Source organism: Gorilla gorilla, chromosome 16 (genome assembly GCF_029281585.2).
Source record: "Gorilla gorilla gorilla isolate KB3781 chromosome 16, NHGRI_mGorGor1-v2.1_pri, whole genome shotgun sequence".
Taxonomy (NCBI): Eukaryota; Metazoa; Chordata; class Mammalia; order Primates; family Hominidae; genus Gorilla; species Gorilla gorilla.
In genome coordinates this window covers 89,729,866-89,755,993 of record NC_073240.2, presented here as the reverse complement: position 1 = coordinate 89,755,993, position 26,128 = coordinate 89,729,866, and the positions used below count along the sequence as shown (strand labels likewise).

General features: G+C 41.1%; 1 protein-coding gene across 8 annotated transcripts in view; it reads left to right on the top strand.

Annotated features, from left to right (window-relative positions):
- The window catches only part of DET1 (DET1 partner of COP1 E3 ubiquitin ligase), a 32,900-nt gene that overhangs the window by 6,105 nt on the left and 667 nt on the right, over positions 1 to 26,128 (top strand). For 3 of the 8 annotated variants that reach the window (XM_004056721.4, XM_055362912.2, XM_055362916.2), the window contains exons 2-4: positions 7,966 to 9,058; positions 11,887 to 12,074; positions 22,614 to 22,805. In XM_004056721.4, the coding sequence (XP_004056769.1) occupies positions 7,976 to 9,058; positions 11,887 to 12,074; positions 22,614 to 22,805 (1,463 nt within the window). In that variant the 5' untranslated portion in view covers positions 7,966 to 7,975. Of the gene's footprint in view, positions 1 to 3,298; positions 3,371 to 7,965; positions 9,059 to 11,886; positions 12,075 to 22,613; positions 22,806 to 24,042; positions 26,126 to 26,128 lie in introns of those variants that run through there. The other 5 variants (XM_055362919.2, XM_055362914.2, XM_055362923.2 and 2 more) reach the window with 4 other exon arrangements.

Below are 26,128 nucleotides of genomic sequence, written 5' to 3'. Positions count from 1 at the left end.
TTGTGACAAAAAAAATCAGCACTAAGGACCTTGAAGAAGTTTTTACCCAGACGTCTTGGGCAATACTGACGTCCTGACATGCAAAACCTTGACAATCACTAAACAAGACAATAAACACTAAACAGAACAATAAACATAAAACAAACAATTTGACCCTAGGGCAGGTAAACAGTTTTGACAGTTTTTTCCTTTTTTTTTTTTTTTTTTAGACAGACAAGGGGGTGCCCTCCCATGATGGGATCAGTCAGATGCCCACCTGGCCGCTCCCCCTGAGGGGACTTGGGCTCCTCTTAGCATTGGCAGGCCGGTATAACCCCCCGGCTTGGATCGAGATATGTCCGATGCTGCCTTAAGCCTTATGAGGTCGACCCAGAACCGCAGGTGAGGGCCCACTCAAACTCTGTAGCTTTCGCTGTGGAGCTACAAACTGGAAGACAAATGCAAGCCTTTGTCCTCCCATAGTCACTCACCATTCACACAGAGTTTATAACAGTTTTTTTTTCTTTCCTGGAGATTCTCCAAGAAACTTGAATAAGAGAAAGATGAGAGAGAGAGAGAGAGAGAGAGAGCAAGAGAGCGAGAGAGCGGTCTGCCAGAAACCAAGGCTCAGCTCCCCAGCATCCTGGGTCTTCAGCTAAGTCCAAGGGAGGGGCCTGATCAGGACCACTTCCCACCTAAACCAAGACACAGAGGCGCCTACCAGAAAACCAAGGCTCAACCCAGTAGCGTCCTAGAGTAACAGGCTGAGTCAAAAGAGGGATGCCCTCGTCAGGGCCACTTCCCTCTTACCAGAACCAGAACAAAGTCAAATCTGACCTACCTGACCCCGGGGTGAGAAGCTGAGGACTCAGATGTTGAATTTTAGGGCACTGACATGGTAGTCGATCCGCTCTCCTCCGGAAGGTGGTCACTGTTTGGGACCTGAAAATTCTTTCCTCAGGTGGTAACCCCCTCTGAGCCGGCCGTCCTTCCGGGGGAGCCCGGAGCAAGACCAACTCTCACCCAGTGGCATTAATTTCTCGCTGGGGCCTCCATTATGTTGTACCCGGGGTGTTAGAGAAAACGCCACACTTTGAGACTAATTAAGAGTCCTTTATTAGCCGGTGACCGAGAGACGGCTAACGCTCAAAATTCTCTTGGCCCCGAGGAAGGGGCTTGATTAACTTTTATACCTTGGTTTAGGAAGGGGAGGGGGGGGTCTAGTTAAAACAATTTTACAGAAGTTAGGTAGGCAAAAAGTTAAAAGGATAAATGGTTACAGGAAAGTAAACAGTTCCAGGTGCAGGGGCTTTATGACTATTACAAGGTGATAGACGTGGGGCTTTGGGTGTTATCAATCAGATGAATTCTTGGGGACTGTGGATATAGCTTGCCACAGTATCTTATCAGTTAATTGCATTCTTGGATGTGCTGGGAGTCAGCTTGCACAAGTTAAGTCCTTGAGGAAGGGGCTGCCAGTGAAAGAGCCAAGATGGAGTCTGTCTGGCTCTCTTAGCTAAGGGAGAGTCTAAAAACAGAGTTAGTAAAAACCAGTTTGGGCATTACAAGTGTCCCAATTCAGTCAGGCTTTCTTCTTTCATTCCATAAAGTACCAAATGCCTACCATGTGCCATTCCCAGTGCTAGGCTCTGAAAATACCGCATGACCGAGGTAGACCTGGTTACTTCCTGTCTGGAGAGTACAGGTTAGCAAGGGAATCAGACATTAAACACAACCATGCAAGTGAAAGTGTAAATACAACTTGCAATGATTACTATGGAGAAGACAAAATGTAATAATAATGGGAGTCCTGTTTTAGATAGGATGGTCAGGGAACACTTCCTAAAGGAGACTGCACTTAAGCTGCAACTTGAGAAGTTACAGCAAGGGGCAGGGGAAATGCATACCAGGCAGAGGGAATAGTCCCTGTGGATGCCTGAGTTGGCACAGAACTTCCCGTTAGACAGGTCCAGTGTTCAAGAAGGGAGGCTTACCATGTGTCAAACACTGTGATGAGCATACAGAATATAGTGTTTGCGTACTGGTCGGTGGGACATCACCATCTAATGAGGGCCATAAACATAAGTAAGATCTTCATCTCAGCTGCTCAACTCTGCCTATGTAGGGCAAAAGCAATATGTAAATGATTGGGCATGGGAGGGTTCCAGTGAAATTTCATTTACAAAAACTGGGAGGTAGGGGTCAGGTGTGGTAGCTCATGCCTGTAATCCTAGCACTTTGGGAGATCAAGGCAGAAAGATCACTTGAGCCAGGGAGGTCCACGGTGGTGCCACTGTACGCCAGCCTGGGCGACAGAGTGAGACCCCAAAAAAACCAGGAGGTGAGAGATGGGCTAGATTTGGGCTGAGGGCAGTAATTGCAGACCCTTGCTCTAGTCTAGATCAGTATACATTTTATGTCTTTACTCAGTGCATGTAACTCCAATATAATTGAAATGAACGTTTTACAAAACAGTGCTTACCATTGCAATATGTGATAGCTTGATACTTTCTATTTTCTTGTATTTCATTTTTTAAAATGTCAGTAAGACTATTCACTAAATTGATCCAAGGCCCTATTCATTAGGTGTGACTAGCAGTTTGAGAAACTTGCTCAGTCATGGAGGTATGTACATTTTTAACTTGACTGGGTATTATATATACTTATATGAGGCATTTGGAACCTTTTCAGAAGGAGACAGAATATGAATAAATACCTCATTGTGTGTACGTTTTAAAATACAGATTGGATCCAATCGCTCCCCTGCTTTCCAGTCTTTTTCTAGGCCTCTCTTATCACTCACTCTGTGCTTCCTGTGCTCTAACCACTTGAAATTGCTCTGTTTCCCAAATGTGCCATGTCATGCTTTTTTAAAATGTGTCTTTTAGTCTTTTAGGTACCTTTTTATCTGGTTTGTTCCTTTTTTTTTTTGAGATGGAGTCTTGCTCTGTTGCCCAGGCTGGAGTGCAGTGGTACAATCTTGACTCACTGCAACCTCTGCCTCCCGGGTTCAAGCAATTCTCCTGCCTCAGCCTCCTGAGTAGCTGGAGTCCCCGCCACCATGCCCAGCTAATTTTTGTATTTTTAGTAGAGATGGAGTTTCACTATGTTGGCCAGGCTGGTCTCGAACTCCTGACCTTGTGACCTCCCCGCCTCAGCCTCCCAAAGTGCTGGTATTACAGGCGTGAGCCACTGCACCCGGCCGGTTTGTTCCTCTTTTACTTTGTTTAGTGTATTCTTATTCTTCAAGGCTCATGCCAATTGTTGCTCCATTAATTCATTTTAACATATTTATGAGCGCTTAACTGTCCCTTCTCCTAGGTGCTGGGAATACAGCAAGGAATTAGACCAGTTCCCTGCTCTCTGGTATGGTGGGACAGATACTAAAAAGGTAAACAACTTAATTTCAGGAAGAGATAAAGACCATTAATAATATAGGGTATATCAGTAGATTCATGTGGGCAGAAGTAAGGTGGCTGGGGAAGATTTCTGAGGAGGTACTATTTTAGCTGAGACTTGAATGATGAAACAGAGGCAGATCTTTCAGCACTTAAAAAATGTTGTTCCACTTCTTTCTGACTTGCATGGTTTCTGATGAGAAATCTACAGACATTTGAATTGTTGTGCCTCTATAGGTGATACGTGGTTTCTATCTGGTTACTTTAGAGGTTTTTACTGTATATCTTTTAGTTTTTTCCATTTTAGCTATGATGTGTCTGGGCATGGATTTCTTTGGATTTATCATATTTGAGGGCCTCTGAACTTCCTGAATTTGGGGGGTCTCTGAACCTTTTGAATTGGAGTTTTTATCTTTAGCCAAATTTGGGAAATTTCCTTCCTCCTTCCCTTGCTTCCTTCCTCTCTCCCTTCCTTTCTTCTTTCCTTCCTTCCTTCCTTCCTTTCTTTTTTTCCCCTTCCTTCCTTCCTTTCTTTTTTTTTCTTTCTTTTGACAGAGTCTCACTCCATTGCCCAGGCTGGAGTGCAGTGGCGTGGTCTCAGCTCACTTCAGCCTCTGCCTCCCAGGCTCAAGTGATCCTCCCACCTCAGCCTCCTGAGTAGCTGTGACTACAGGTGCACACCACTGTGCCCGGCTACTTTTTGTATTTTTAGTAGAGGTGGGGTTTTGCCATGCTGCCCAGGCTGGTCTTGAACTCCTGGGCTCAAGCAGTTTGCCCATCTCAGCCTCCCAAAGTTCTGGGATTATGGATGTGTGCCACCACCGCCAACTATTTCAGCCATTATTTCTTAATTTTTTTTTTTTTTTTTTTTAGCATTGTACTCCTCAAGATCAGGGTGTTAGACCTTTTGATATTTTCCCTAGGACCCTGAGGCTTTACTGACTTTTTTTCAGTCTTTTTTTTTTTTTCCCTCTTTTGTTCACATTGGGTAATGTATACTAATCTATCTTCAGGGTGACTGACTCATTTCTCTGATGACTTCATTCTGCCCTTGAGCCCATCAGTGAGTTTTTTATTCTTTTTCAGAATTGTTTTTAAATTTTTAAAAGAAATTTTACTAGATTCTATGGAAGCTAGAAGAGTTTTGTATGCTGGTTATTGCTTTTCAGCTCTAAACTTCTTATCTGGATCTTTAAGAAATATCTTCTGTTTCTTAGCAGAGACTTTGTTTTTCCATCATTTCAAGAGTGTTTGTGATTACTTATTGGAACATTTTTATAATAGGTACTTCAAAATCTGTCTCAGAGAATTCCAACTTTTGTAGCATCTCAACATTGGTGTCTGTCAATTGTCTTTTCTAGATTGAGTTTTTTCCTAGTACTTCATATGCTGAATGATTTTGGATTGTATCCTAGACATTTTGAATATTATAAGATGATAGGGCTTGTTTAAATCCTAAGAGGATGTTGGTGATTTTTGGCTTGGTAGGCAATCTACCTAATTAGCTTCAGGGAATTTGCAATTTGTAACTCTCTTTAGGCTATGGTTCTAATGGCAGGTGAATTTTCAGAAAGTCTTTGCAGTGCTATTTGGATCTGTCCCATGTATGTGACATTCAGTGGCCAGTCTGCAATCTGGGTGTTGATTATTTCAGTTCTCAAAGCCTTTAGTATGATTTGGACCAGATCCACATGTGTGCAGCTTGGGAGTTCATGAACAACTTCACGATGTTACTTTTCTGAGCTCCTCCCCCTCTGATATCTCCCCAGTACCTTCTGGTTCCATTGGGGTCTCCCTTTTGATCCTCTGATGACAAAATTGGGGCTTTAATTATCCTTCCTTGCAACACACTTGCTCTCCAAGCAGCAGGAGAACCAGGGGAGACAATGTTAACCTCACTGCCCATTCAGTGGTACTTTATTGTTAGCCAATTGGTTTTTCTCATATGCCTGTCTTATGCATTCTGTCTAGGTTTTATAGCTGCATTTTTAGTCGGAGAGAGAAGGTGGTGTTTGATTATTCCATCTTATCTGGCAACAGCTTTCTAACTTAAGTTTTTCACTAAATGCCATTGACTTTTATGGCCTGTGATTTAACTTTGATTTGAATCAAGGTATAATAAAACAATTAGAAGACTTTGCCATATAATAGATGCCCCATAAATATTAAAACATATTTTTATTGTGATTTTAAAATAGCCTAACATTTACCATCTTAACCGATTGTAAGTGTACAGTTCAGTAGTATTAAGTATATTCACATTGTGAAATTGATCTCGAGAAGTTTTTCATCTTGAAAATCTGAAAAGTCTAACCCATTAAACAGCACCTTCTCTTTTCCCCTCCTGCTAGTCCCTGGTGACCACCATTCTTCTTTGTTTCTGTGAATTTGATTCCTTTTTCTTTTTTTAATGATAAGCATTTTACATTAAATTTTTTTTTTTTTTTTTTTTTTTAGAGATTGGGTCTTGCTCTGTTGCCCAAGCTAGACTCAAACTCCTGGGCTCAAGTGGTCCACCTCAGCCTCCCAAGTAGCTGGGATTACAGGTGTGTGCTATGGCACCTGGCTGTTAAATTTGATTACTTTTGATACTTCATTTAGGTGGAATCGTACAGTATTTGTCTTTTTGTGATTGGCTTATTTGACTTCACATAATGTCCTCAAGGTTCAATGATGTAGCATATGTCAGAATTTTCTTCCTTTTGAAGGCTGAATAATATTCCTTTGTATGTATGTACCACATTTTGTTTATCCACTCATCCATCAGTGGACTTTTGGGTTGCTTCCATCTCTTGACTACTGTGAATAGCGCTAATATGAACATGGGTGTGCAAATATCTCTCAGAAATCCTGCTTTCAGTTATTTTGGATTTATACCCAGAAGTGGAATTGCTGGATCTTATGGTAGTTCTAATTTTTTTCAAGGAACCTTCATACTGTTTTCCTTAGTAGCTGTACTATTTTTCAGTTCCACCAACAATGCACAAGGGTTCAACTTCCTCTATGTCCTCAATGAAACTTGTCATTTTCTTTTTTTAAAAAAAGCAGTCGTTCTAATGGGTGTGAGGTGATATCCCATTGTAGTTTTGATTTACATTTCTCTGATGATTAGTGATGTTGAGCATCTGTCTTTTCATATGCTTTGTGGCCATTTGTATAGGAGAAATGTCTGTTCAAATACTTTGACCATTTTAAAATTGGGTATATGATTTACTGTTATTGAGTTATAGGAGTTCTTTATATGTTCTAGATATTAACCCTTTATCCAATATATGATTTGCAAATATTTTCTTCCATTCTGTAGAAAGCCCCTTCACTCTGTTGATTGTGTCCTTTGATCACAGAAGTTTTAAGTTCGATGTATTCCCGTTTCTCTATTTTTGTCTTGGTTGCCTATGCCTTTTGTGTCTTATCCAAGAAATCACTGCCAGATCTGATGTCATGAAGCTTTCCTTCTGTGTTTTCTTCTAGTAGTTTTATAGTTATGGGTCTTATATTTAGATCCTTTTCCTATTTTGGGTTAATTTTTGTATAGGGTGTAAGATAGGGTCCGACTTCATTCTTTTGCGTCTGGCTATTCAGTTTTCCCAACACCATTTGTTGAAGTGACTGTCCTTTTTCTATTGAGTAGTAGTAGTATCTTATCAAAGATTGTTTAACCGTATATGCCAGGGTTTATCTGTGGGCCATTTCATTGGTCTGTGTCTGTCTTTATCCAGTACCACAATTTTTTGATTACTGTGGTTTTGTAATATATTTTGAAATCAAGAAGCTTGAATCCTCTTTGTTCTTTTTCAAAATTATTTTGTGTATTTGGAGGCCCTCGAGATACCATATGAATTTTAGGATGAATTTTTTATCTTTGTGAAAAGTGCTATTAGGATTTTGATAGGGTTTGTATTGAATCTGTAGATTATTTTGGGTAATATGGATATCTTAACAGCCCAATAAATATTTTTTGCTGGAATGAATGCACATTGAATATGATTTTTTTGTTTGTTTGTTTGAGATAGAGTCTCACTCTGTTGCCCAGGCTGGAGTGCAGTGTTGTGACCATGGCTTATTGCAGCTTCGATGATCCAAGCTTAAGCAATCCTTCCACTTCAGCCTCTCAAGTAGCTGGAACTACAGTCATGTGCCACCATGCCTGGCTAATTTTTATATTTTTTTTGTAGAGACAGGGTTTTGCCATGTTTTCCAGGCTGGGCTTGAACTAGTGAGCTCAGGTGATCCACTTGCTTCAGCCTCCCAAGGTGTTGGGATTACAGGTGTGAGCCACCGCGCCCGGCTGAGTGTGTCTTATACTGTTCAAATTTGTAGTTGTAGGTTTTTTTCTGTTGAACTTTCCCAACAGCTGAGCATACTTGGAAGGTATTCCTAGTGAACTAGATCCTTCCCTTAGACCTGTTTCTAGACTTAGAAATGTTAGGACCACTTACTCAGTATAATCTGGGAAGTAGTAATGCCAGTCACTGTCATCTTGGGAGCTCCCAGGTTCAGGATATAAGAAGAGAAATCTGTTACACTTGTATATATTTTGGTAAATTCTGTTTCATTTTCTTGACTTCTGCTTTACTTTTCTGTTTAGAGATGTGATAATGGATCATCATGTTTCTACCATCAAGCCTCGAAGAATCCAAAACCAAAATGTCATTCACCGCTTGGAACGCCGGCGGATCAGTTCAGGCAAGGCAGGTACCCATTGGCACCAAGTCCGAGTGTTCCATCAGAATGTCTTTCCCAACTTCACAGTTGTCAACGTTGAAAAGCCTCCTTGTTTCTTGCGTAAATTCTCACCTGATGGACGCTACTTTATTGCTTTTTCTTCAGACCAGACATCTCTTGAAATCTATGAGTACCAGGGCTGCCAGGCAGCAGAGGACCTACTGCAGGGATACGAAGGAGAAATCCTGTCCAATGGCAATGACCAGCGGTCAGTGAATATCCGGGGCCGGCTCTTTGAACGCTTTTTTGTCCTGCTGCACATTACCAATGTTGCGGCCAATGGTGAGCACCTGAACCGGGAGTGTAGTCTCTTCACTGATGACTGCCGCTGTGTCATCGTGGGCTCAGCTGCCTACCTCCCAGATGAGCCTCACCCTCCATTTTTTGAGGTATATCGGAACAGTGAATCAGTGACCCCCAACCCACGGTCCCCTCTAGAAGACTATTCCCTCCACATCATTGACCTTCACACTGGCCGCTTATGTGATACACGCACGTTCAAGTGTGACAAGGTGGTCTTGTCACACAACCAAGGGCTGTACTTGTACAAAAACATCCTGGCCATCTTGTCTGTGCAACAACAGACCATCCATGTCTTCCAGGTGACTCCTGAAGGCACTTTCATTGATGTGCGGACCATTGGCCGCTTTTGCTATGAGGATGACCTGCTCACTGTGTCAGCTGTTTTCCCTGAGGTACAGCGGGACAGTCAGACAGGCATGGCCAATCCCTTTAGGGATCCTTTCATCAATTCCCTCAAACACCGGTTGCTGGTATATTTGTGGCGCCGGGCAGAACAGGATGGTAGTGCAATGGCCAAGCGGCGCTTCTTCCAGTATTTTGACCAACTGCGGCAGCTGCGAATGTGGAAAATGCAGCTTCTGGATGAAAACCACCTGTTTATCAAGTACACTAGTGAGGATGTAGTAACACTGCGAGTCACAGATCCATCACAGGTATGAGGTACACTCCTGCCTTTTACTTGTCTAATCTCCTTGGCAAAATGGGAAGGTTTCTCTGTTTATAGCCCACCCCTCAGAAATAGACATTTCACGTAGTCTGAATTGATATCCTAGGGCCCAAACTTAAAATCAGCTCCATTTTTCTCTGGTCATATGTATTTATCTGGACAAATGGAAGCTAAAGTTCAAGTCATTGACAGGAAGATAGTGAACTCTGATTACTACCCTAACTCTTCTGCAGAGTATTTTCAGTACTCATGAGATGGAAGCCCAAATGCTACAAGGTCAAGGTTTGGACTACTTATGGATAACCTCCCTTGATTTTGTAAGATTGTACTTATTGGTCTGGCTGTTTTAGTTCTGGCAATGAGAATGAGTACACCATACAAAAAAGAAAATTCTCTAAGTAACCCCACTTTCATCCTTAAATGGTTAATGTCAATTTACTTCTCTGTAAAGTCCTATTTATAAGGTAACTAATAGGTGCATTCATTTGGCAGAATTAAGTTTTGTGACTTTACCCTGACCTTGCCCACATGCTGGGACATAGGTTGTAGAGTAGTGAAGAGGTCAAAAGGAAGCCAAAATTTATGATCCGTGAGGAGAGTCATCAGGACAGCAAATCTTAAAGGTTTTTCAGTTTGGGGGAAGAATGCCTTTCTTTCAGTAGGGGGAAGAAGCATTTCCCAAAAGGGAATAAGGTGATATAAAGAGCACAGAACTGCTAAGATTTGGGGATTGAAACACCATGTTGAAATTAAGGGTAATTTGGGCATTTGTCTTTGAAAACCTCTCCACTTCAGTGTTGACCAAGTTAGAGAACTACCTTTCTACACCTATGTCTCCCCATTCTCCTGTTTGCAGATTGTCTCCTTAGACACTAGTTTGGAAATTCAGAACAACCAGCAAATCAGTAAACCGCGAAGTCAACTGAGTTTGGTATCTCTTATTGACCTGTAGCTGATTCTACCATTAACAGATTCTGTACACGGTATCGTGTCCTAAAACCTCACCAGCTACCTGTGGTAAAATATCTTGTAACATTTTCCTTCTGAATTGTAGTTTATGTGTTCTAAAAAGAAGTAGGGGAGTAATATGGTTAGAGATCATTTGGTGTGGATTTTTTTTTCTTCCCTATCAATGATGAAGTCACCCATTGAGCAATCACGGGTGAGCATCTGGTTCATCTTATGTATCATGGGATATTGCAGTCAAGTCCTTGACTTCTCTACTCTCCTGTTCTTTATTTCCCAGTCTGCCTTGGAGGGAAGGCTAGTAAATGTTTGAGTAATTCTATATCCATGTAATTATGAGAGATTCTGGTGAAGCCCTGATAGGATCAAAGTGTTGTCCAGGGCCATAGAAAGGACATGAATCAATCTTTTGTTTAGGTTTGAACTATAATTACCTTTTTATTTTGGAGGGAATAAGTTGTCTGTGACTGCTCACTTTGAGATTATCCTTTTCTTCTTTGCTAAAAGGTGGCCTAGTTTTTTCTGGTAGCTACAATAAGTTGTAGCTAATGACATAACTAGGGTTCTATGCTTTGCTTATACAGTTTGTAACTCTAAACCCAATCTTTCTGCCCTAGTTGTCCTTTGCTCTCCTCCCCCAGTTTAATTTGATAGGTTCCAATAAGATTAATAAGTAAAAAGTACATCCAAACACAAGGCCTTGGTAATATTATGAGTATTATTCTCAGGTTACCCTCTAGCCTCTTTAATTTACAGCCAAATTTAATTTGCAGGTGACTGCGAAAGCCATGTAATATAAGCTCTGAGAAGGACTAATTACTAGTAAAACAGGTGGGTCGAATGGCTCCAGAAATTGGTAATGGAGATTTAAACTCAATCATAGGAGGCTGGAGTACTAATCCTAGTGGTCTGAGAACTTCTAGAGTCCTGTCAGAAGTAGTTGATTCATACTGCTACATTCACTGTAACAAAAATTAGGGATTCTTGGAGCTTCCTTGTTAGGCAGAGCAGATCACTGGAGGTTTAAAGGAAGAGGGCTAGCCACCAAGGGGCCCATTTAGAAAAAGCAGTTACTCTGCCACCTATGGCATTTGAATTCTTTTCAGGTTCCCCCTCTGATCTTAATTGCTACAAATCTCAAATGTATTTTACAAATGCTCTTGGCTGAAAGAACATTTATAAGGAAAAAAGTGGAAAACGCCTATCTGATTTTTCATTTGTTGAGCAGTACCCTGCTTGTATACAACTTGCCAGGGCAGTTTAGAACACGATGTACTTAAGGTGTCTCTCTGCATGTTAGAAATATTAAGAGGGAAAAATAAATACCCCTAAATTGAACTTTCAACTGTACATATACAAGAGAAAATAATTTACCAACAGGCAGCTCCAGGCTGCAAATCATTTTTTCAGCAGGAAAGAAAATTAAATCTGGCATTTTAAGAAGTGCTTTTTATTTCAGGGCGGGTTGGGGAGCGAGTAGGGAATAAACACTTGGAAGGAAAAATATTGAATTTGCACAGTTTGAAATGAAAATTTAAAACCTTTTTATACGTATATGCTGGCCATCTCAGTAATTCTAGCAGCACAGATACAGTGGGAAGTCTGGCAACATTGAGGCTCTCAGTTGATAAATCCCACTGTTGCTTCCTATTTTCCCAGAACCACTTGGAGCCATGTTTCCACCTTAGTGGTAAAGCCGAGGTGTTTGCTTGTTGTTGTTGTTGTTGTTGTTTGTTTTTTTTTTGGAAAATTCATGCCTTGAATTTTCAGCCAAGTGATAAGTGATAAGTTTCCTACACATGGCATTATACTCAGCTGTCCCATACCACTCTCTCTTTTCTTCTGCAGGCATCTTTCTTTGTGGTGTACAATATGGTGACGACAGAGGTGATTGCTGTGTTTGAGAATACATCAGATGAGCTTTTGGAGCTCTTTGAGAACTTCTGTGACCTTTTTCGTAATGCTACCCTGCACAGTGAAGTTCAATTTCCCTGCTCAGCTTCTAGCAACAATTTTGCAAGGCAGATCCAGCGCCGGTAAGCTGTTCCACCAGACTCAACAGTCTTAATTTTTCTTTAGAAAAATTGGTGTTAGGCCAATAGCTGTTGTCTCTAGGAAACCTCTTATTCTGTCTGTCCACATAGCTTTGGTTATTCTGCCTATTATAACCCCTTGTTTCTTCCTGAACTTCTTTCTGTTTCAGCACCTGTGGAATTATTTGTGCATTGTCTGTGATTCTGTCTAGACTGCATGTGAGCTGCAGAAAGACAGAGGCTGTGTCTCATTTATTGCTGTATCTTCAGTGGTACACTGTCAAGCACTTATGTTTATTGAATGCATAAGAAAATCATTTTACAAACTTTTGGTTAAACATGATATGTTGAACACATGTATTTATCTTTGCTCCATCCCTAAGTCCCACTCAAATGACAATAAATGAATAAGAGGTATAAACATTAGAGGTATAAACAAAGAGTATAGAACTCTTTGTTCTGTAAGAACAAAAAGAATAGGAGAGGAGACGATGGGAGATAGGACATATTAACAAAGTTTTAAAAGCTGAAAAGCCAGTGAATGAGTGAGAACTGACTTAGCATACCTCAGAGAGCAGAAACTCAAGGCTGCAGAGCTTAGTCATCAAGAAACAAGCTGCCTTACACCAGATAACTCGGGAAAGGGTCAGGAAGTTGGAGGTCCCAGATGCCTCTGAAAATACTTCTGAAGGTATCTGTGAGGTAGGCTGAAATGAGGAGGATTGGTAAAGTTCTTAAAAGGAGCAGTCAGACCCTCTAGATCCCTTTTCTAGGTCTACATAGCCAAGTGACTATCTCTTCTTTTACCTCTGCAAAAGGCTGGAAGTTTATTCTCTGAAAAGATTGAACCAGATGGGCTCTGGTCTCAAGTTCATGAGGTATATCTAAAAGTAGGGATGAGACATGTTATGCTAAAAACAGGAATTAGGTGAAAGTTGACATACTGAAGGGTAAGAGTCCTATCCCCTTCCCAGATATGGCATCCAGGCTTGTACTCTCCAGGCAGGAGGTTAGAGATTCTTCCCTAGGAAAACTGACCAACACAAAGAGGAGATTTACAGATATTGACACCTGGAGTCCCTTTACAAATCACTTAGGTCATCCTAAATATATACCCCACAGTCAGCAAGGCCCTCCTATGAGCCAGAGCTTCTGATAATTGCCATAGTGCATTATTATGAAATAAATGGTTCCTTTGGGCCAAGGGCCTAAATTAAATCCTACTTTAGTTAGACAGTGCCTCATCATATTTCACATCCTTAAATTGTTTCCCTTTCTTTAGACAGTAATGGAAAATACCTGTTTTAGGTCCAAAGATAGATCAGACCACAGTGAGTGGATGAATCAGAATAAGCATTACTGCCACTGGGAAAAACAAATATCTTAATGCAGTGGCATCATGTTTATATAAAAAGATAGTACTCAATTACAGATAGATGGCTATTGAATTCAGACAACTGTCTTGCATTTTCCTTTTTCTTTGGTTCACACAAATCTTCTGCCTCAGTATCTCTTCAGTATAGAAGAATTTTTAGATGCAGAACATGGGTCAGATTTTGCTTTTTTTCATTTTGGGATGAATTTTCTTTTAAAATTTGCTTCAAAATTAAGCAGATAATTAACAAGTAACAGTCTGAGTGTGGTGGCTCATGCCTGTAATCCCAACACTTTGGAAGTCCAAGGCAGGTGGATTGCTTGAGCCCAAGTTTCAAGACCAGGCTAGGAAACATGACAAAACCCTATCTTTACAAAAAATGCAAAAAAAAATAGCCGAGTGTGGTGGCGCATGCCTGTAGTCCCAGCTACTAGGGAGGCTGAGGTGGGAGGATCACTTGAGCCTGGGAGGCAAAGGTTGTAATGAGCCATGAGCATGCCACTGCACTCCAGCCTGGGTGACAGAGCAAGACCCTGACTCAAAAACAAAAAACAAAAAGAACAAAAGATGGGTACACTCACTCAAAACATCAAAGAAGTCACTAGATGATAAGCTCCATGAGGGCAGGGATTTTGTCTGTTATGTCTACTGCCATATCCACAACACCAAGGCCAGTGTCTGCCCTGTGGGAGGAGCTCTGTAGGTATTTGCTGAATGAATGAAGTTATCCAGGAATTAGAAGGAACTCTGTTTTCCAAAAATTATTTCAGAATACATCTGGAATTAAACAAAATTAGAGAAAGCTCCAGAAAAAACTGAGGAGAAAGGTTGTATATTCCAGCTCAGTGATGTTCAGAATTTTACTGTACCACCAAAAGATTTTGAAAAATTGGGGGTACCCTCACATATTTTTAAGTCGATTTTTAAATTTTTTTTCCCTGTTACTACTAAATTTAAGTAGTTGCAGAGGATGCTATTTTCAGTGTATATTAAACATTGATATTTAAAATAAAGTTATTCCAACACTTTAAAACATAACAAAAGGATGCTAATTACCATAGTAATTTGGTATTCAAGTATTTTATATGAAAAATTCACAGCAAATTATACCCATAATTGGGAATTTTACATTGTTTCTTCTGATTCTCAAATTTATATGTCTCTTCTATCTCCCCAACAGAATTGTATGCTAACATATTTTGTTGACCACTAATCATACTTTGCTACATTGAAAATATAATGTATATATACATTGAAATTTTTTTAAATTGTATTTATTGATCATTCTTGGGTGTTTCTCAGAGAGGGGGATTTGGCAGGGTCATAGGACAGTAGTGGAGGGAAGGTCAGCAGATAAACATATGAACAAGGGTCTCTGGTTTTCCTAGGCAGAGGACCCTGCGGCCTTCCGCAGTGTTTGTGTCCCTGGGTACTTGAGATTAGGGAGTGGTGATGACTCTTAACGAGCATGCTGCCTTCAAGCATCTGTTTAACAAAGCACATCTTGCACCGCCCTTAATCCATTTAAGCCTGAGTGGACACAGCACATGTTTCAGAGAGCACGGGGTTGGGGGTAAGATTATAGATTAACAGCATCCCAAGGCAGAAGAATTTTTCTTAGTACAGAACAAAATGGAGTCTCCCATGTCTACCTCTTTCCACACAGACACAGTAACAATCTGATCTCTCTTTCTTTTCCCCACATTTCCCCCTTTTCTATTCGACAAAACCGCCATCGTCATCATGGCCCATTCTCAATGAGCTGTTGGGTACTCCTCCCAGACAGGGTGGTGGCGGGGCAGAGGGGCTCCTCACTTCCCAGACGGGGCAGCCGGGCTGAGGGTCTCCTCACTTCCCAGACGGGGCGGCCGGGCAGAGGCGCCCCCCACCTCCCGGACGGGGCGGCTGGCCGGGCGGGGGCTGCCCCCCACCTCCTGGACTGGGCGGCTGCTGGGCAGAGACACTCCTCACTTCTCAGACGGGGCGGCTGGGCAGAGACACTCCTCACCTCCCAGACGGGGTGGCGGTCGGGCAGAGACACTCCTCAGTTCCCAGACGGGATCGCGGCCGGACAGAGGTGCTCCTCACATCCCAGACGGGGCGGCGGGGCAGAGGCGCTCCCCACATCTCAGACGATGAGCAGCCCGGCAGAGACGCTCCTCACTTCCTAGACGGGATGGCGGCCGGGCAGAGGGGCTCCTCACATCCCAGACGATGGACAGCCAGGCAGAGACGCTCCTCACTTCCCAGACGGGGTGGCGGCCGGGCAGAGGCTGCAATCTCGGCACTTTGGGAGGCCAAGGCAGGCAGCTGGGAGGTGGAGGTTGTAGCGAGCCGAGATCACGCCACTGCACTCCAGCCTGGGCACCATTGAGCACTGAGTGAACGAGACTCCGTCTGCAATCCCGGCACCTCGGGAGGCCGAGGCTGGCAGATCACTCGCGGTTAGGAGCTGGAGACCAGCCCGGCCAGCACAGCGAATCCCCATCTCCACCAAAAAATACAAAAACCAGTCAGGCGTGGCGGCGCGCGCCTGCAATCGCAGGCACTCCGCAGGATGAGGCAGGAGAATCAGGCAGGGAGGTTGCAGTGAGCCGAGATGGCGGCAGTACAGTCCAGCCTCCGCTTGGCATCAGAGGGAGACCATGGAAAGGGGAGACGAGGGAGAGGGAGACTGTGGAAAGGGGAGACGAGAGGGAGAGGGAGCTGAAATTTTTTTTTAATTCTTGTGAACACATGGTTCTAAATGCTAAATTTTATAGTAATCTTTTCCCAGTAATCTTTTGGTAAAAATCAATGAAATTGGGACGCTTATAGGTCAAAATAAATGTTCAAGAATGAAAATGGACACCAAGGATCATCAGTCATTTAAGGAAAGCCTTTATCCTAAAAGAGACCAACACAAAACAAACAGAATAAAGAATAAAGAGTAAGGAAACAGGTCTGGCATGGTGGCTTATGCCTTTTATCCCAGCACTTCGGGAGGTTGGCATGAACTGATGGCTTGAGCTCAGGAGTTCAAGACCAGCCTAGGTAACATGGCTGGTCTCCGAAAAAACAAAAAAATTAGCTGGGTGTGGTGGCATGCGCCTGTCGGCTCAGCTACTTGGAGGGGCTGAGGCAGGCAGATTGCTTGAGCCTGGAAGGTGGAGGTTGCAGTGAACCGAGATCAAGCTACTGCATTCCAGAGTAGGTGACAAAGTAAGACCCTATCTCAAAAAAAAAAAAAAAAAGAAGAAGAAAAAAAAAAACAGTGTTACATTTGCTGAATCAATTGAAAGTATAAAAACAGTAACATTCCAGCCGGGTGCGCAGTGGCTCATGCCTGTAATCCCAGCACTTTGGGAAGCCGAGGCAGGCGGATCATGAGATCAGGAGATGGAGACCATCCTGGCTAACATGGTGAAACCCCGTCTCTTCTAAATAAAAAAAATACAAAAAAAAAAATAGCTGGGCGTGATGGCGGGCACCTGTAGTCCCAGCTACTGGGGAGGCTGAGACAGGAGAATGGCGTGAACCCAGGAGGCGGAGCTTGCAGTGAGCCGAGTTTGCGCCACTGCACTGCAGCCTGGGTACAGAGCGAGAATCCATCTCAAAAAAAAAAAAAAAAAAACAAAACCAGGAACATTCCTAGAACAATGAGAAACTTTTGGAAATTTAAAATTTGTTAGATGTAGTGGAGGAACTCTCCAAAAAAGTAGAGTAAATAGATAAGAGAAGGGACCTAGAAGAGAAACATTAAAAAAAAAATAGAGTATCTGCCTAGGAGGTCAAATATCTGTCTAATTCCTGAAGAAGCAGTGGAGAACACAAAGTGGAGAAATAATGGGATAGTTTCCCAGGACTGAAGAACATAAATTTTTAGATTGGCAGGACCATCCAGTTCTGGAGCTGGCTTGTCCTGGCTCATGAGATCTGACTGTTAAACTTTCAGGAATTTTTGCAAGCTGATTGTTAAACAAAGTCGTTATTAAAACTTATTTCCAAATTATTTCCGATTTTACTGTTACTTAGGCTCTTGTGGTTTTTGCATCTATTTTATCTATATGGTGTAAGTACTATATAATAAGGTGCTACAGCTCTTCTCTTGGCAACTGCACATTGAGTAATGTCACATTGGTACCTTGGCAGGAAGATTTACACCACAGAAATCACGAAGCACTACAAATCATGGCTTTTTCCCCCAAGAAAAATTAAACCTTTATCAGCGCACCACTAGATTCATCTAGTATCCAGTACAGTCAATGAAAAAGACCCACACACAGAGGCATATCATCATGAAATTTTGGAACATTGGTGATAAAGAGAACATTGTGAAAACTTTGAGAAAGAACATACATTTGACATGTAAAAACAATAAGTCATCATAATGACATCAGACTTATCAATAATACTGAAAGCTTGAAGTCATTAAAATCATGCCCTCAGAATTCTATGAAAAGGGTGATTTGCAATTTAGAATTCTATATCCAAATAATAGGGTGGAATGGAGACGTTTTCAAACCTGTGAAGTCTGAAAAGATTACCTCTCATGTACCTTTTCTAAGGAAGCCTATGGAGATGTACTTCAATAGACCACAAAAGAATGGTATGTAGGAAATAGTCTGACACTGGAGAGAGGCAAAGAGAGTCTTGAGGATAATGATAAAGGGAATTTGCAGAATGACTGTCCACCTGTCAGACCATTTGGAAGCACGAGAGTGGAGGAGTCCAAGAAAAGTGTGTCCAAGGAAAAAATAAAATTGTTAGAATACTGGTAGGTTTGAGTATATTAAGAAGAAATTGTCAGTTTTCCTAGTAGAGTTGTCAGCATAGGCTTCACTGAGGAGGTGGTGGTTGAGAAAGCTTTTGAAGGAAGTCAGGGAGCAAGCCATGTGGATAGCAGGAAGAAGAATATACCCAGCAAAAGGAATAGCATATCTAAAGGCCCTGAGGTAGATCTGATGCATTTGAGGGACAACAAGAAGGCCAGGGTGGCTGGACTGGAGTAAGCGAGGGGCAGAGTACTTGGAAATAGGGTCAGAGACCTGATTTGGGGTGGGGAGGTAGGCAGATACATAAGGCCATTCTATGGCTTTGGCTTTAACTATAGATGAGGTAGATTGTGTCATGTTTGAGCAGAGGAGTGACATAGTCTCATTTAAGTTTTAACAGAGTCACTCTGGCTGTTCTGTTAAGAGTAGAATGTAGGCAGGTAGGGTGGCAGCAGGGATACCAGTTAAGAGACTGTTGCAGTGATCCAGTAAGTAATAGCTATGGCATTCTGTTTCCTGCCACTAGGATTTAAGTTCTTTACTGTCAACTGATGTATCCTAAGCACCTAGAAGAGTGTCTGGCACATACCAAGTCCTCTGTGATTGATTATTTGTTGTTTAACAGTGGTGGCTTGGATCAGAGTGGTAGCATTGGGAATAGTAAGTAATTATATTTTCAATGTATTTTGCAGGTTAGAGCCCAATTGATTAATGGAGGATGGTCTATGGGCCATGAAAGAACAAAGTCAAAGATAATTCTAATGTTTCTGGATTGAACAGCTTGCAAGGGAGAGTTGCCATTAAACTGTAAACCTGTGGGTAGAGCAGGTTTAGGGGAGAAGATCAAAAGTTCTGTAAGTAGAGATATCTCATAGTTTCTCAAAGGAGTGTTAGCTGTGTCACAGCCACCTGACGAGTCAAGTACAATAGGGACTGAAAATTAACTTATTGGAGTTAGCAATGTGGAGGTCACTGGTAACCTTGACAAGAGTAGTTTGAGTGAGATAGTAGGGGTGAAAGCCTCTTTAGGGTGGGTTTAAGAAAGAATGGGAGGAGAAAAGTTGGACAGTATGGAAAAGTGTTTTGAGGAGTTTTATTACAATGGGAGCTGAAAAGTGGTGCATTAGCTGGAGGGGTAGGTAGTGTTAGATTTTGTTTTTGTTATTTTTTAGATGAGAGGGAAAAAATGGCATGTTTGCATACAGATAGGACTGATCCTGTAGAGAAGGGGAAACAGTTTAGAAAAGTGGAAGAACTGCTTAAGTGTCTGAGAGGGGTTGGGTGCTAGTGCACTGGCAGAGGGATTTGCCTTGCATGGGAGCACAGAAAGTTATATATGTACAAATGTTGGGTAGATGTGCTGATGGGGGCTTTAAAAAAGTTATCTTCTGCTAACTTCCATTTGTCATTAACAAAGTAAGCGATGCCATTGGCTAAGAGTGAGCATGGAGGAGGGGAGATGAAATAGTCATGAACGAGCATGGGAGTCTGGAAGGACTATGGAAATGTAGCACGAGTGCCCTGCAGCATTAAGGGCCCACATAAAGTTCATGGCCATAAGTTTAAAGTGAGCATTGTATGTTTTTTCTACAGCCATGGAGAAAACCAAGTAGTACAGGCACGGAATAGGAAGAGTTGAGCTTAACTGGAGGCTGTAGTTTTTCTAAGCAAGTACCACAAAGCAAGAGAATTTAAGATTGTTGAGGATGTGTGCAACGGAGTGATTTAGTAATTTCATCTATGTGGAAGGAAGGAAGAGAGGATATGATGAGTGTAGGATGGGAAGAAGTTGGTAGAATCAGTGGATTATAGGTCCTGTGGGGGTTGAAGGATTGCTGAAATTGGGATGAATAGAGGGAGTGAGCTGGAAAGATGGGAGAGAAGATTGTTGGAGAGCGTGACGGTCTACCCTGTGACTAGAGAGGGTTTGCAGTCGTTGGTAATGGTGAGGTTGAGGGTGTGACTGTGGAATAAGCAGTTGAGGTTGAGAGGAGGTCAAGGAACTAGCAGGAGGCTATGGTGCTGTAAAGAACCTTTCTGAGGATTTTGAAATTACCGAGAACTAAGAGAGGTATAGCTGGACAGAGTGACACTGAGGCAGGAACTAAAGTGTGAAGACATCAAAGAGAGTGACTGCTTTTAATCAGTGGGGAGCATGGAGAGTGGAGGTGGTAGGTGCTGCGGAGGAAGAGGAACTGTTTCAACTTGTAGATTATCACAGATGCTTTGATTTGTGGTCATCACAAAGCTGTGAGCCAGCCCCCATCATTTTACCTTTGAAAGCCAGGGAGTCGGTGAGTCAGGCAGGGCTAAGGTGTAGATGAGATGGTGCCAGGTCTTTGCTGAAAACCGAAGTGCCCAGGATCTTTTATTTCAGCTCAAATGAAAGGGAAAAAATAAGCTCTATTTGGCCCAAGATTTATTTTTATGATTTATACTGAGGCTGTGAAAATTACTGTCAGGAGGAGTAATGGAAAAGCAGTGTTGCTTGCTAGGCTTTCTTTAGGGGGAGCAGAAAAGTGTTCATGTCCATCTAATACCATAGGTTAATAGTGAAAATAAAAGTTACCCTCAACTAATTAATCTTTGTGGTCTCATGAAAGTTAGGAACACTGAAGTTTTTTATTCCATTTGTTTCAGGGATGAGATATCATACTTTTCTCCCAGACTAAAAAAAAAATTTATATCCCCTTGATTGTTGAACCATATATGCTTGAATATAGAGGTTTAAAAAATATATACTGATAGACAGTTGACATTCTTTCTAAGAAGCTGTAGGAAAGTGAAAAATAAGGAAAAAATTCAAAATGTCATTATACAACTATTAACATTTTAATGTGTTTCTGCCAGTCTTTGCTTTAAGTGTGAGTTTTTTTCTTTGTGTTTTTAGCCATATTATATAGACAGTATTGTATCCTACTTCTTTTATTTGTAAATGTGATAAACATTTCCCCTGTTACCATATAATCTTTGAAAATGGTAGTTTTCCATTAGCTTTTTAATTTTTTCTTCCTCTATGAACAATGCTGTATGAATGTACACAGAGATTTTTCTGCATGTAGGAGTGATTCCTTAGGGTAAATTTCCAGAAGAATAGAAGTACTTGTCAAAGAGTATTAAATTTAGTTTTGTGGCCAGGCACGGTGTCTCATGCCTGTAATCCCAGCACTTTGGAAGGCTGAGGTGGGTGGATCGCTTGAGGCCAGGAGTTGAAGACCAGTCTGGGCAACATGGCGAGACCCTGTCTCTCCAAAAAAAAAAAAAAAAAAAAAAAAAAATTAGCTGGGTGTGGTGGCACGCACCTGTCGTCCTGGCTACTTGGGAAGCTGAGGTAGGAGGATTGCTTGAGCCCAGGAGAGGCGGAGGTTGCGGTAAGCTGGGGTTGTGCCACTGCCCTCCAGCCTGGGCAACACAGCGAGACCCTGTCTCAAAAAATAAAAATAAAATAAAATTTAGCATTTGTTACAGTGATGAGAAATAACTGTTCTGTTATTATTTTCAAAGATAAGTCAGATACATGACTCTATGTCTGTTACTATTCTTCTAGATACTGGTGTTTCTGCAGGAATATAGGTAGCTAGTTTCCAAATTTTATTTAAACAAACAAAGAATGCGTAATTTATTTGTGAAAGGCTTGCTAGAAGTTGGTGATCCCAAGAAGAGTCAGAGGCTGCTTCTGTTCAGGGTTCTCTGTAACTCCTTCCTAATTCAGTCTAAGGCAATTATTTGGGGAAAATAAGTTCTTGACCTTTTTCCCCAGTTGAACTGTTATTAGAAAAGAGTAGAAATAGTTGTCATAAACTAGTTATACTCATTTTAAACTTGTTTGTAGAGCCTTTGTTAACTTTTCTAAAGTAGGGCCGGGTGTGGTGGCTCGTATCTGTAATCCTAGCATTTTGGGAGGCCAAGGCGGGCAGATCAGTTGAACCCAGGAGTTCAAGACCAGCCTGAGCAACATGGCAAAATCCCATCTCTATAAAAAATACAAAAATTAGCTGGGTGTGGTGGCACGTGCCTGTAGTCCCACCTACTCTGGGGGCTGAGGTGGGAGGAACGCTTGAGCCTGGGAGGTCAAGGCTGCAATGAGCTGAGATCACACCACTGTACTCCAGCCTGGGCAACAAAGCGAGACCCTGTCTCAAAAAAAAAAAAAAAACAAAAACCCAAAACCCAAACACATTTCTAAAGTAATTTGTTGTTTTCCATTTTTAGTTATATGTTTTGCTTTTTAAAAGTATTTGTAGCTGGCCAGACTTGTAATGTGTGAGAGACAGTTCTATCTTAATTCATTACCTAGGTTTTAATTTGTATTTAAAGAATGAGTTGTTCTTAGACATATATTTGTCAATTTAAAATTCAAGACAGCTTTGTGTACTCACTAACAAAGCCTTCCTCACTGGTCCTTTCATTTAGGTTCAAAGACACTATTATAAATGCCAAGTATGGAGGGCACACAGAGGCGGTACGCCGGCTGCTGGGTCAGCTCCCCATCAGTGCTCAGTCTTACAGCGGTAGCCCCTATCTGGATTTGTCTCTCTTCAGTTATGATGACAAGTGGGTATCTGTCATGGAGCGGCCCAAGACTTGTGGAGATCACCCAATCAGGTACAGTGTCATTGCTATAGCTACAAACTGCTCAAGGGCTGAAGATGGCCTGCTTTCTTTTTCTCTTTTTCTGGACATCATTTGATTGTGACTGTGACTCGTACTCATGGGTAAGGTTGAAAAGGTAGGCTATTTCTATAATGCAGTGAGTGCTATGATCATTTAGGTACTAGTCTCCTAAATTATTCGTACTCTTTGCTTCTCATCAGAACATCTAATTCAGATAAGTGTTGTCCTCTTTTAAAGGTATCCAGGGGAGGAAGCTGTACTTTCCCATTTAATAATCTAATACGATTCCATAATAGTTTTTGACATTGAGACTTTGTAATTATGTATCTAACACAAATTATTTTATCCCGCCATGTTACCTGATAGAAAAAATAGCAGAGACAATTTGGGGAACTGCTGACAGATTTAGAAGAAACTCATGCTTCCTCACTTGGAGGAATTTTGGAATGTAGACTACTGTGTTATTGTTAGAAGTTTGAAACTGATGTCTTACAAGAAATTCTTGCCTCACAGAAGTCTAGTTCACAGACCCATCTGTCACTCCATATATGGAGCCTGTTCTGTGTGCTGTAATAGTATTAGGGGGAGGAGCTGGAATTACTGTCACTAGTGGAGTTATCTCAAGGGGGGTGTGTTCCTGGGGCTATAGGCTGGAGCTTGGAAGGTCTTTTTCACACAGAAACAGTGGTAGTTAGATCTTTATGATAGATATATTTCATCATCCAGTCTCATTGTGTATTAAATGGGCCTGTGTGACATAGTCTGTTTAATTAATCACCATTTATAATATTTCCTTTGGGAAATTAGAGTCAAGTTCCAAAAACTAGTTAATATTTTTTTTATTATGGAAAGTTTTAAATGTATACAAAAAGTAGAAGAGCATAATAAACCTTCATGTACCCATCACCCACTTCAACAGTTACCAGCTCGTGGCCACTCCTGTCTCAGCTATTTCCATCACCACCCCTACTCCCTCCCCTTCCCACCACTGTCCTGGGTTATTTTAAAGGAAATCCAAGTTATCCTAGCAAAACAAGTAACACCATTACCCCATCTTTAAAAAATTAACAAAAAATCTTTAATATCTTCAAATATCTAGTCAGTTTTTATGTATCCCTGTTGTCTTATAAATATTCTTTTTATAGTTAATTTGTTTGCATCAAATTCAAACAAGGTTCATGCATTGCATTTGGTCCCTTCGGTCATTTTTTTTTTTTTTTTTTTTAAGACGGAGTCTCTGTCTGTTGCCCAGGCTCGAGTGCAATGGCACGATCTCGACTCACTGCAACATCTGCCTCCCAGGATCAAGCAATTCTCCTGCCTCAGCTTCCCAAGTAGCTGGGATTATAGGCACCCGCCACCACACCTGGCTAATTTTTGTATTTTTGTAGAGACGGGATTTCACCATGTTGACCAGGCTGGACTCGAAATCTTGACCTCAGGTGATCCACCCACCTCAGCCTCCCAAAGTGCTGGGATTACAGGCTTGAGCTACCGTGCCTGGCCCAGTCATTTTTATTCTGTAGGTTCTTCTTCCCCCTTTTATTTTCTTTGCAATGAAATTATTGAGGAAAACAGGTTGTTTTTCCTCTAGCATTCTCCAAATTCTAGATTTTGCTTGTTACATCCCTGGGATAGTATTTACTGTATTTCTTATTTACCCATATGTCCTGTAAAGCGGGAATGAGATTTAGAAGGTCAAACAACCCACTTTAAATTATAATCCCTTTGTGTTTGGGGATTGTGGGAGTAAGGCTATGTGTTTTTTATACATAAAAAAGATGGGCCTCATCTGATATGAGTCAAGTACCATGAGATACATTTCTCTCTCCTTTCTGACTTTCCTACCTTTCTAATTGGAGAAGATGAATCTAAAATTTGGAAATGGTATTGCTCCTGAATAAAGGGGTTTCTCTTATAATTCTTCTTTATATTTTTAATTTAAAATGAGAAATATAAGGATATTAATGGCATTTGAAGAGAGAATGCCATTCCTCCAATATCTGTATTGTATAATCCAGTCTAGTCTTTGTCAATATGCATATTTACATTTACACAGTTGTAATCACGGTTAGCATCATTTTTTGTAGTCCGTTTTTATTTTATAAACGTTAGTTCATGTTGTTATTATACATAGTCCTCACAATTACAGTCCTAATGAAGGCGTATTATTCTATCAAATAGATGTACCGTGATTTATTTAACTATTCCCCCACCACTGAGCATTTATTCTCTTTCTACATTTTTACATTAAAACAAATGCCATAGTAGTCATCTTTATTCATGTACTAGTTATTTCACTTAAATCAAATTCTGAGGATATGAATTCTTGGATATGAGATTATTGAGTCAAAAGGTATAAATATCTTTAGGTCTGCTTATATACTGAATTTCCAAAAGGAGATTATAGGACTCTTTAATTCAGGGCTTTTTATTTTCTGGAATCCTCCCTGCCACCTCACCCCCACCTGCCTCAGCCATTCAGCCTCCACTCACTAATCATCTGTAGTTCCCCAAACCACAGGGCATTTATTTTGCATATGACAAAGGCATTTAAATACTAGGATGGATGGAAGCATCTTTAGTCTCACATATTAGATGAAAAATTAAACACTACTTAGTATTTTGTTTCTGTGCATGAAAAAGAACCTTTTAAAGGAATTTATTCTTAAATATGAAAAACTCAAAGGTGAGCCTAGATCCACACTGTCCAATATGGTAGACACTAGCCACATGTGGCAGTTGGGTACTTAGGTACTTAAAATGTGGCTAGTTCAAGTTGAGATGTGCTCAAGTGTCAAATACATACTAGATTTCCAAAAAAAAAAAAAAAAAAATCTCACTAATAGTTTGATATTGATTATAGGTTGAAATAATATTTTAGATATATTGGAGTAAATGAAATGTACTATTAAAATTTCCCCTTTTTATTTTTATTTTTTAAATATGGCTACCTGAAAATTTAAAATTACACACGTGGCTTGCATTTCATTTTTAGCCCTGGCCTAGACAATCTTGAGGCAGGAGCATCTGGAAGTGGAGAGGCTATAATTAAGGCTGTAAAACTGAGTCATCTCAGGAAAGAGAAATGACCAGTGACTCAGTGCAACATAGTGAAATTTATAATCACTCTTCACTAAATGAGCTGGTCATACCAGGGTGATTTTATAGTTCTGATAACCTGGGGCTGATATAAGAGGCGATTTCATTAATAAGGTAAAATAATGAGTTGCCACATTCCCCTGCTGTCTAGATTTCAGTTTGATGGTGAATATCAATACTGTCCCCTCTTTCTCTGTCTCTGTCCTTGTTCT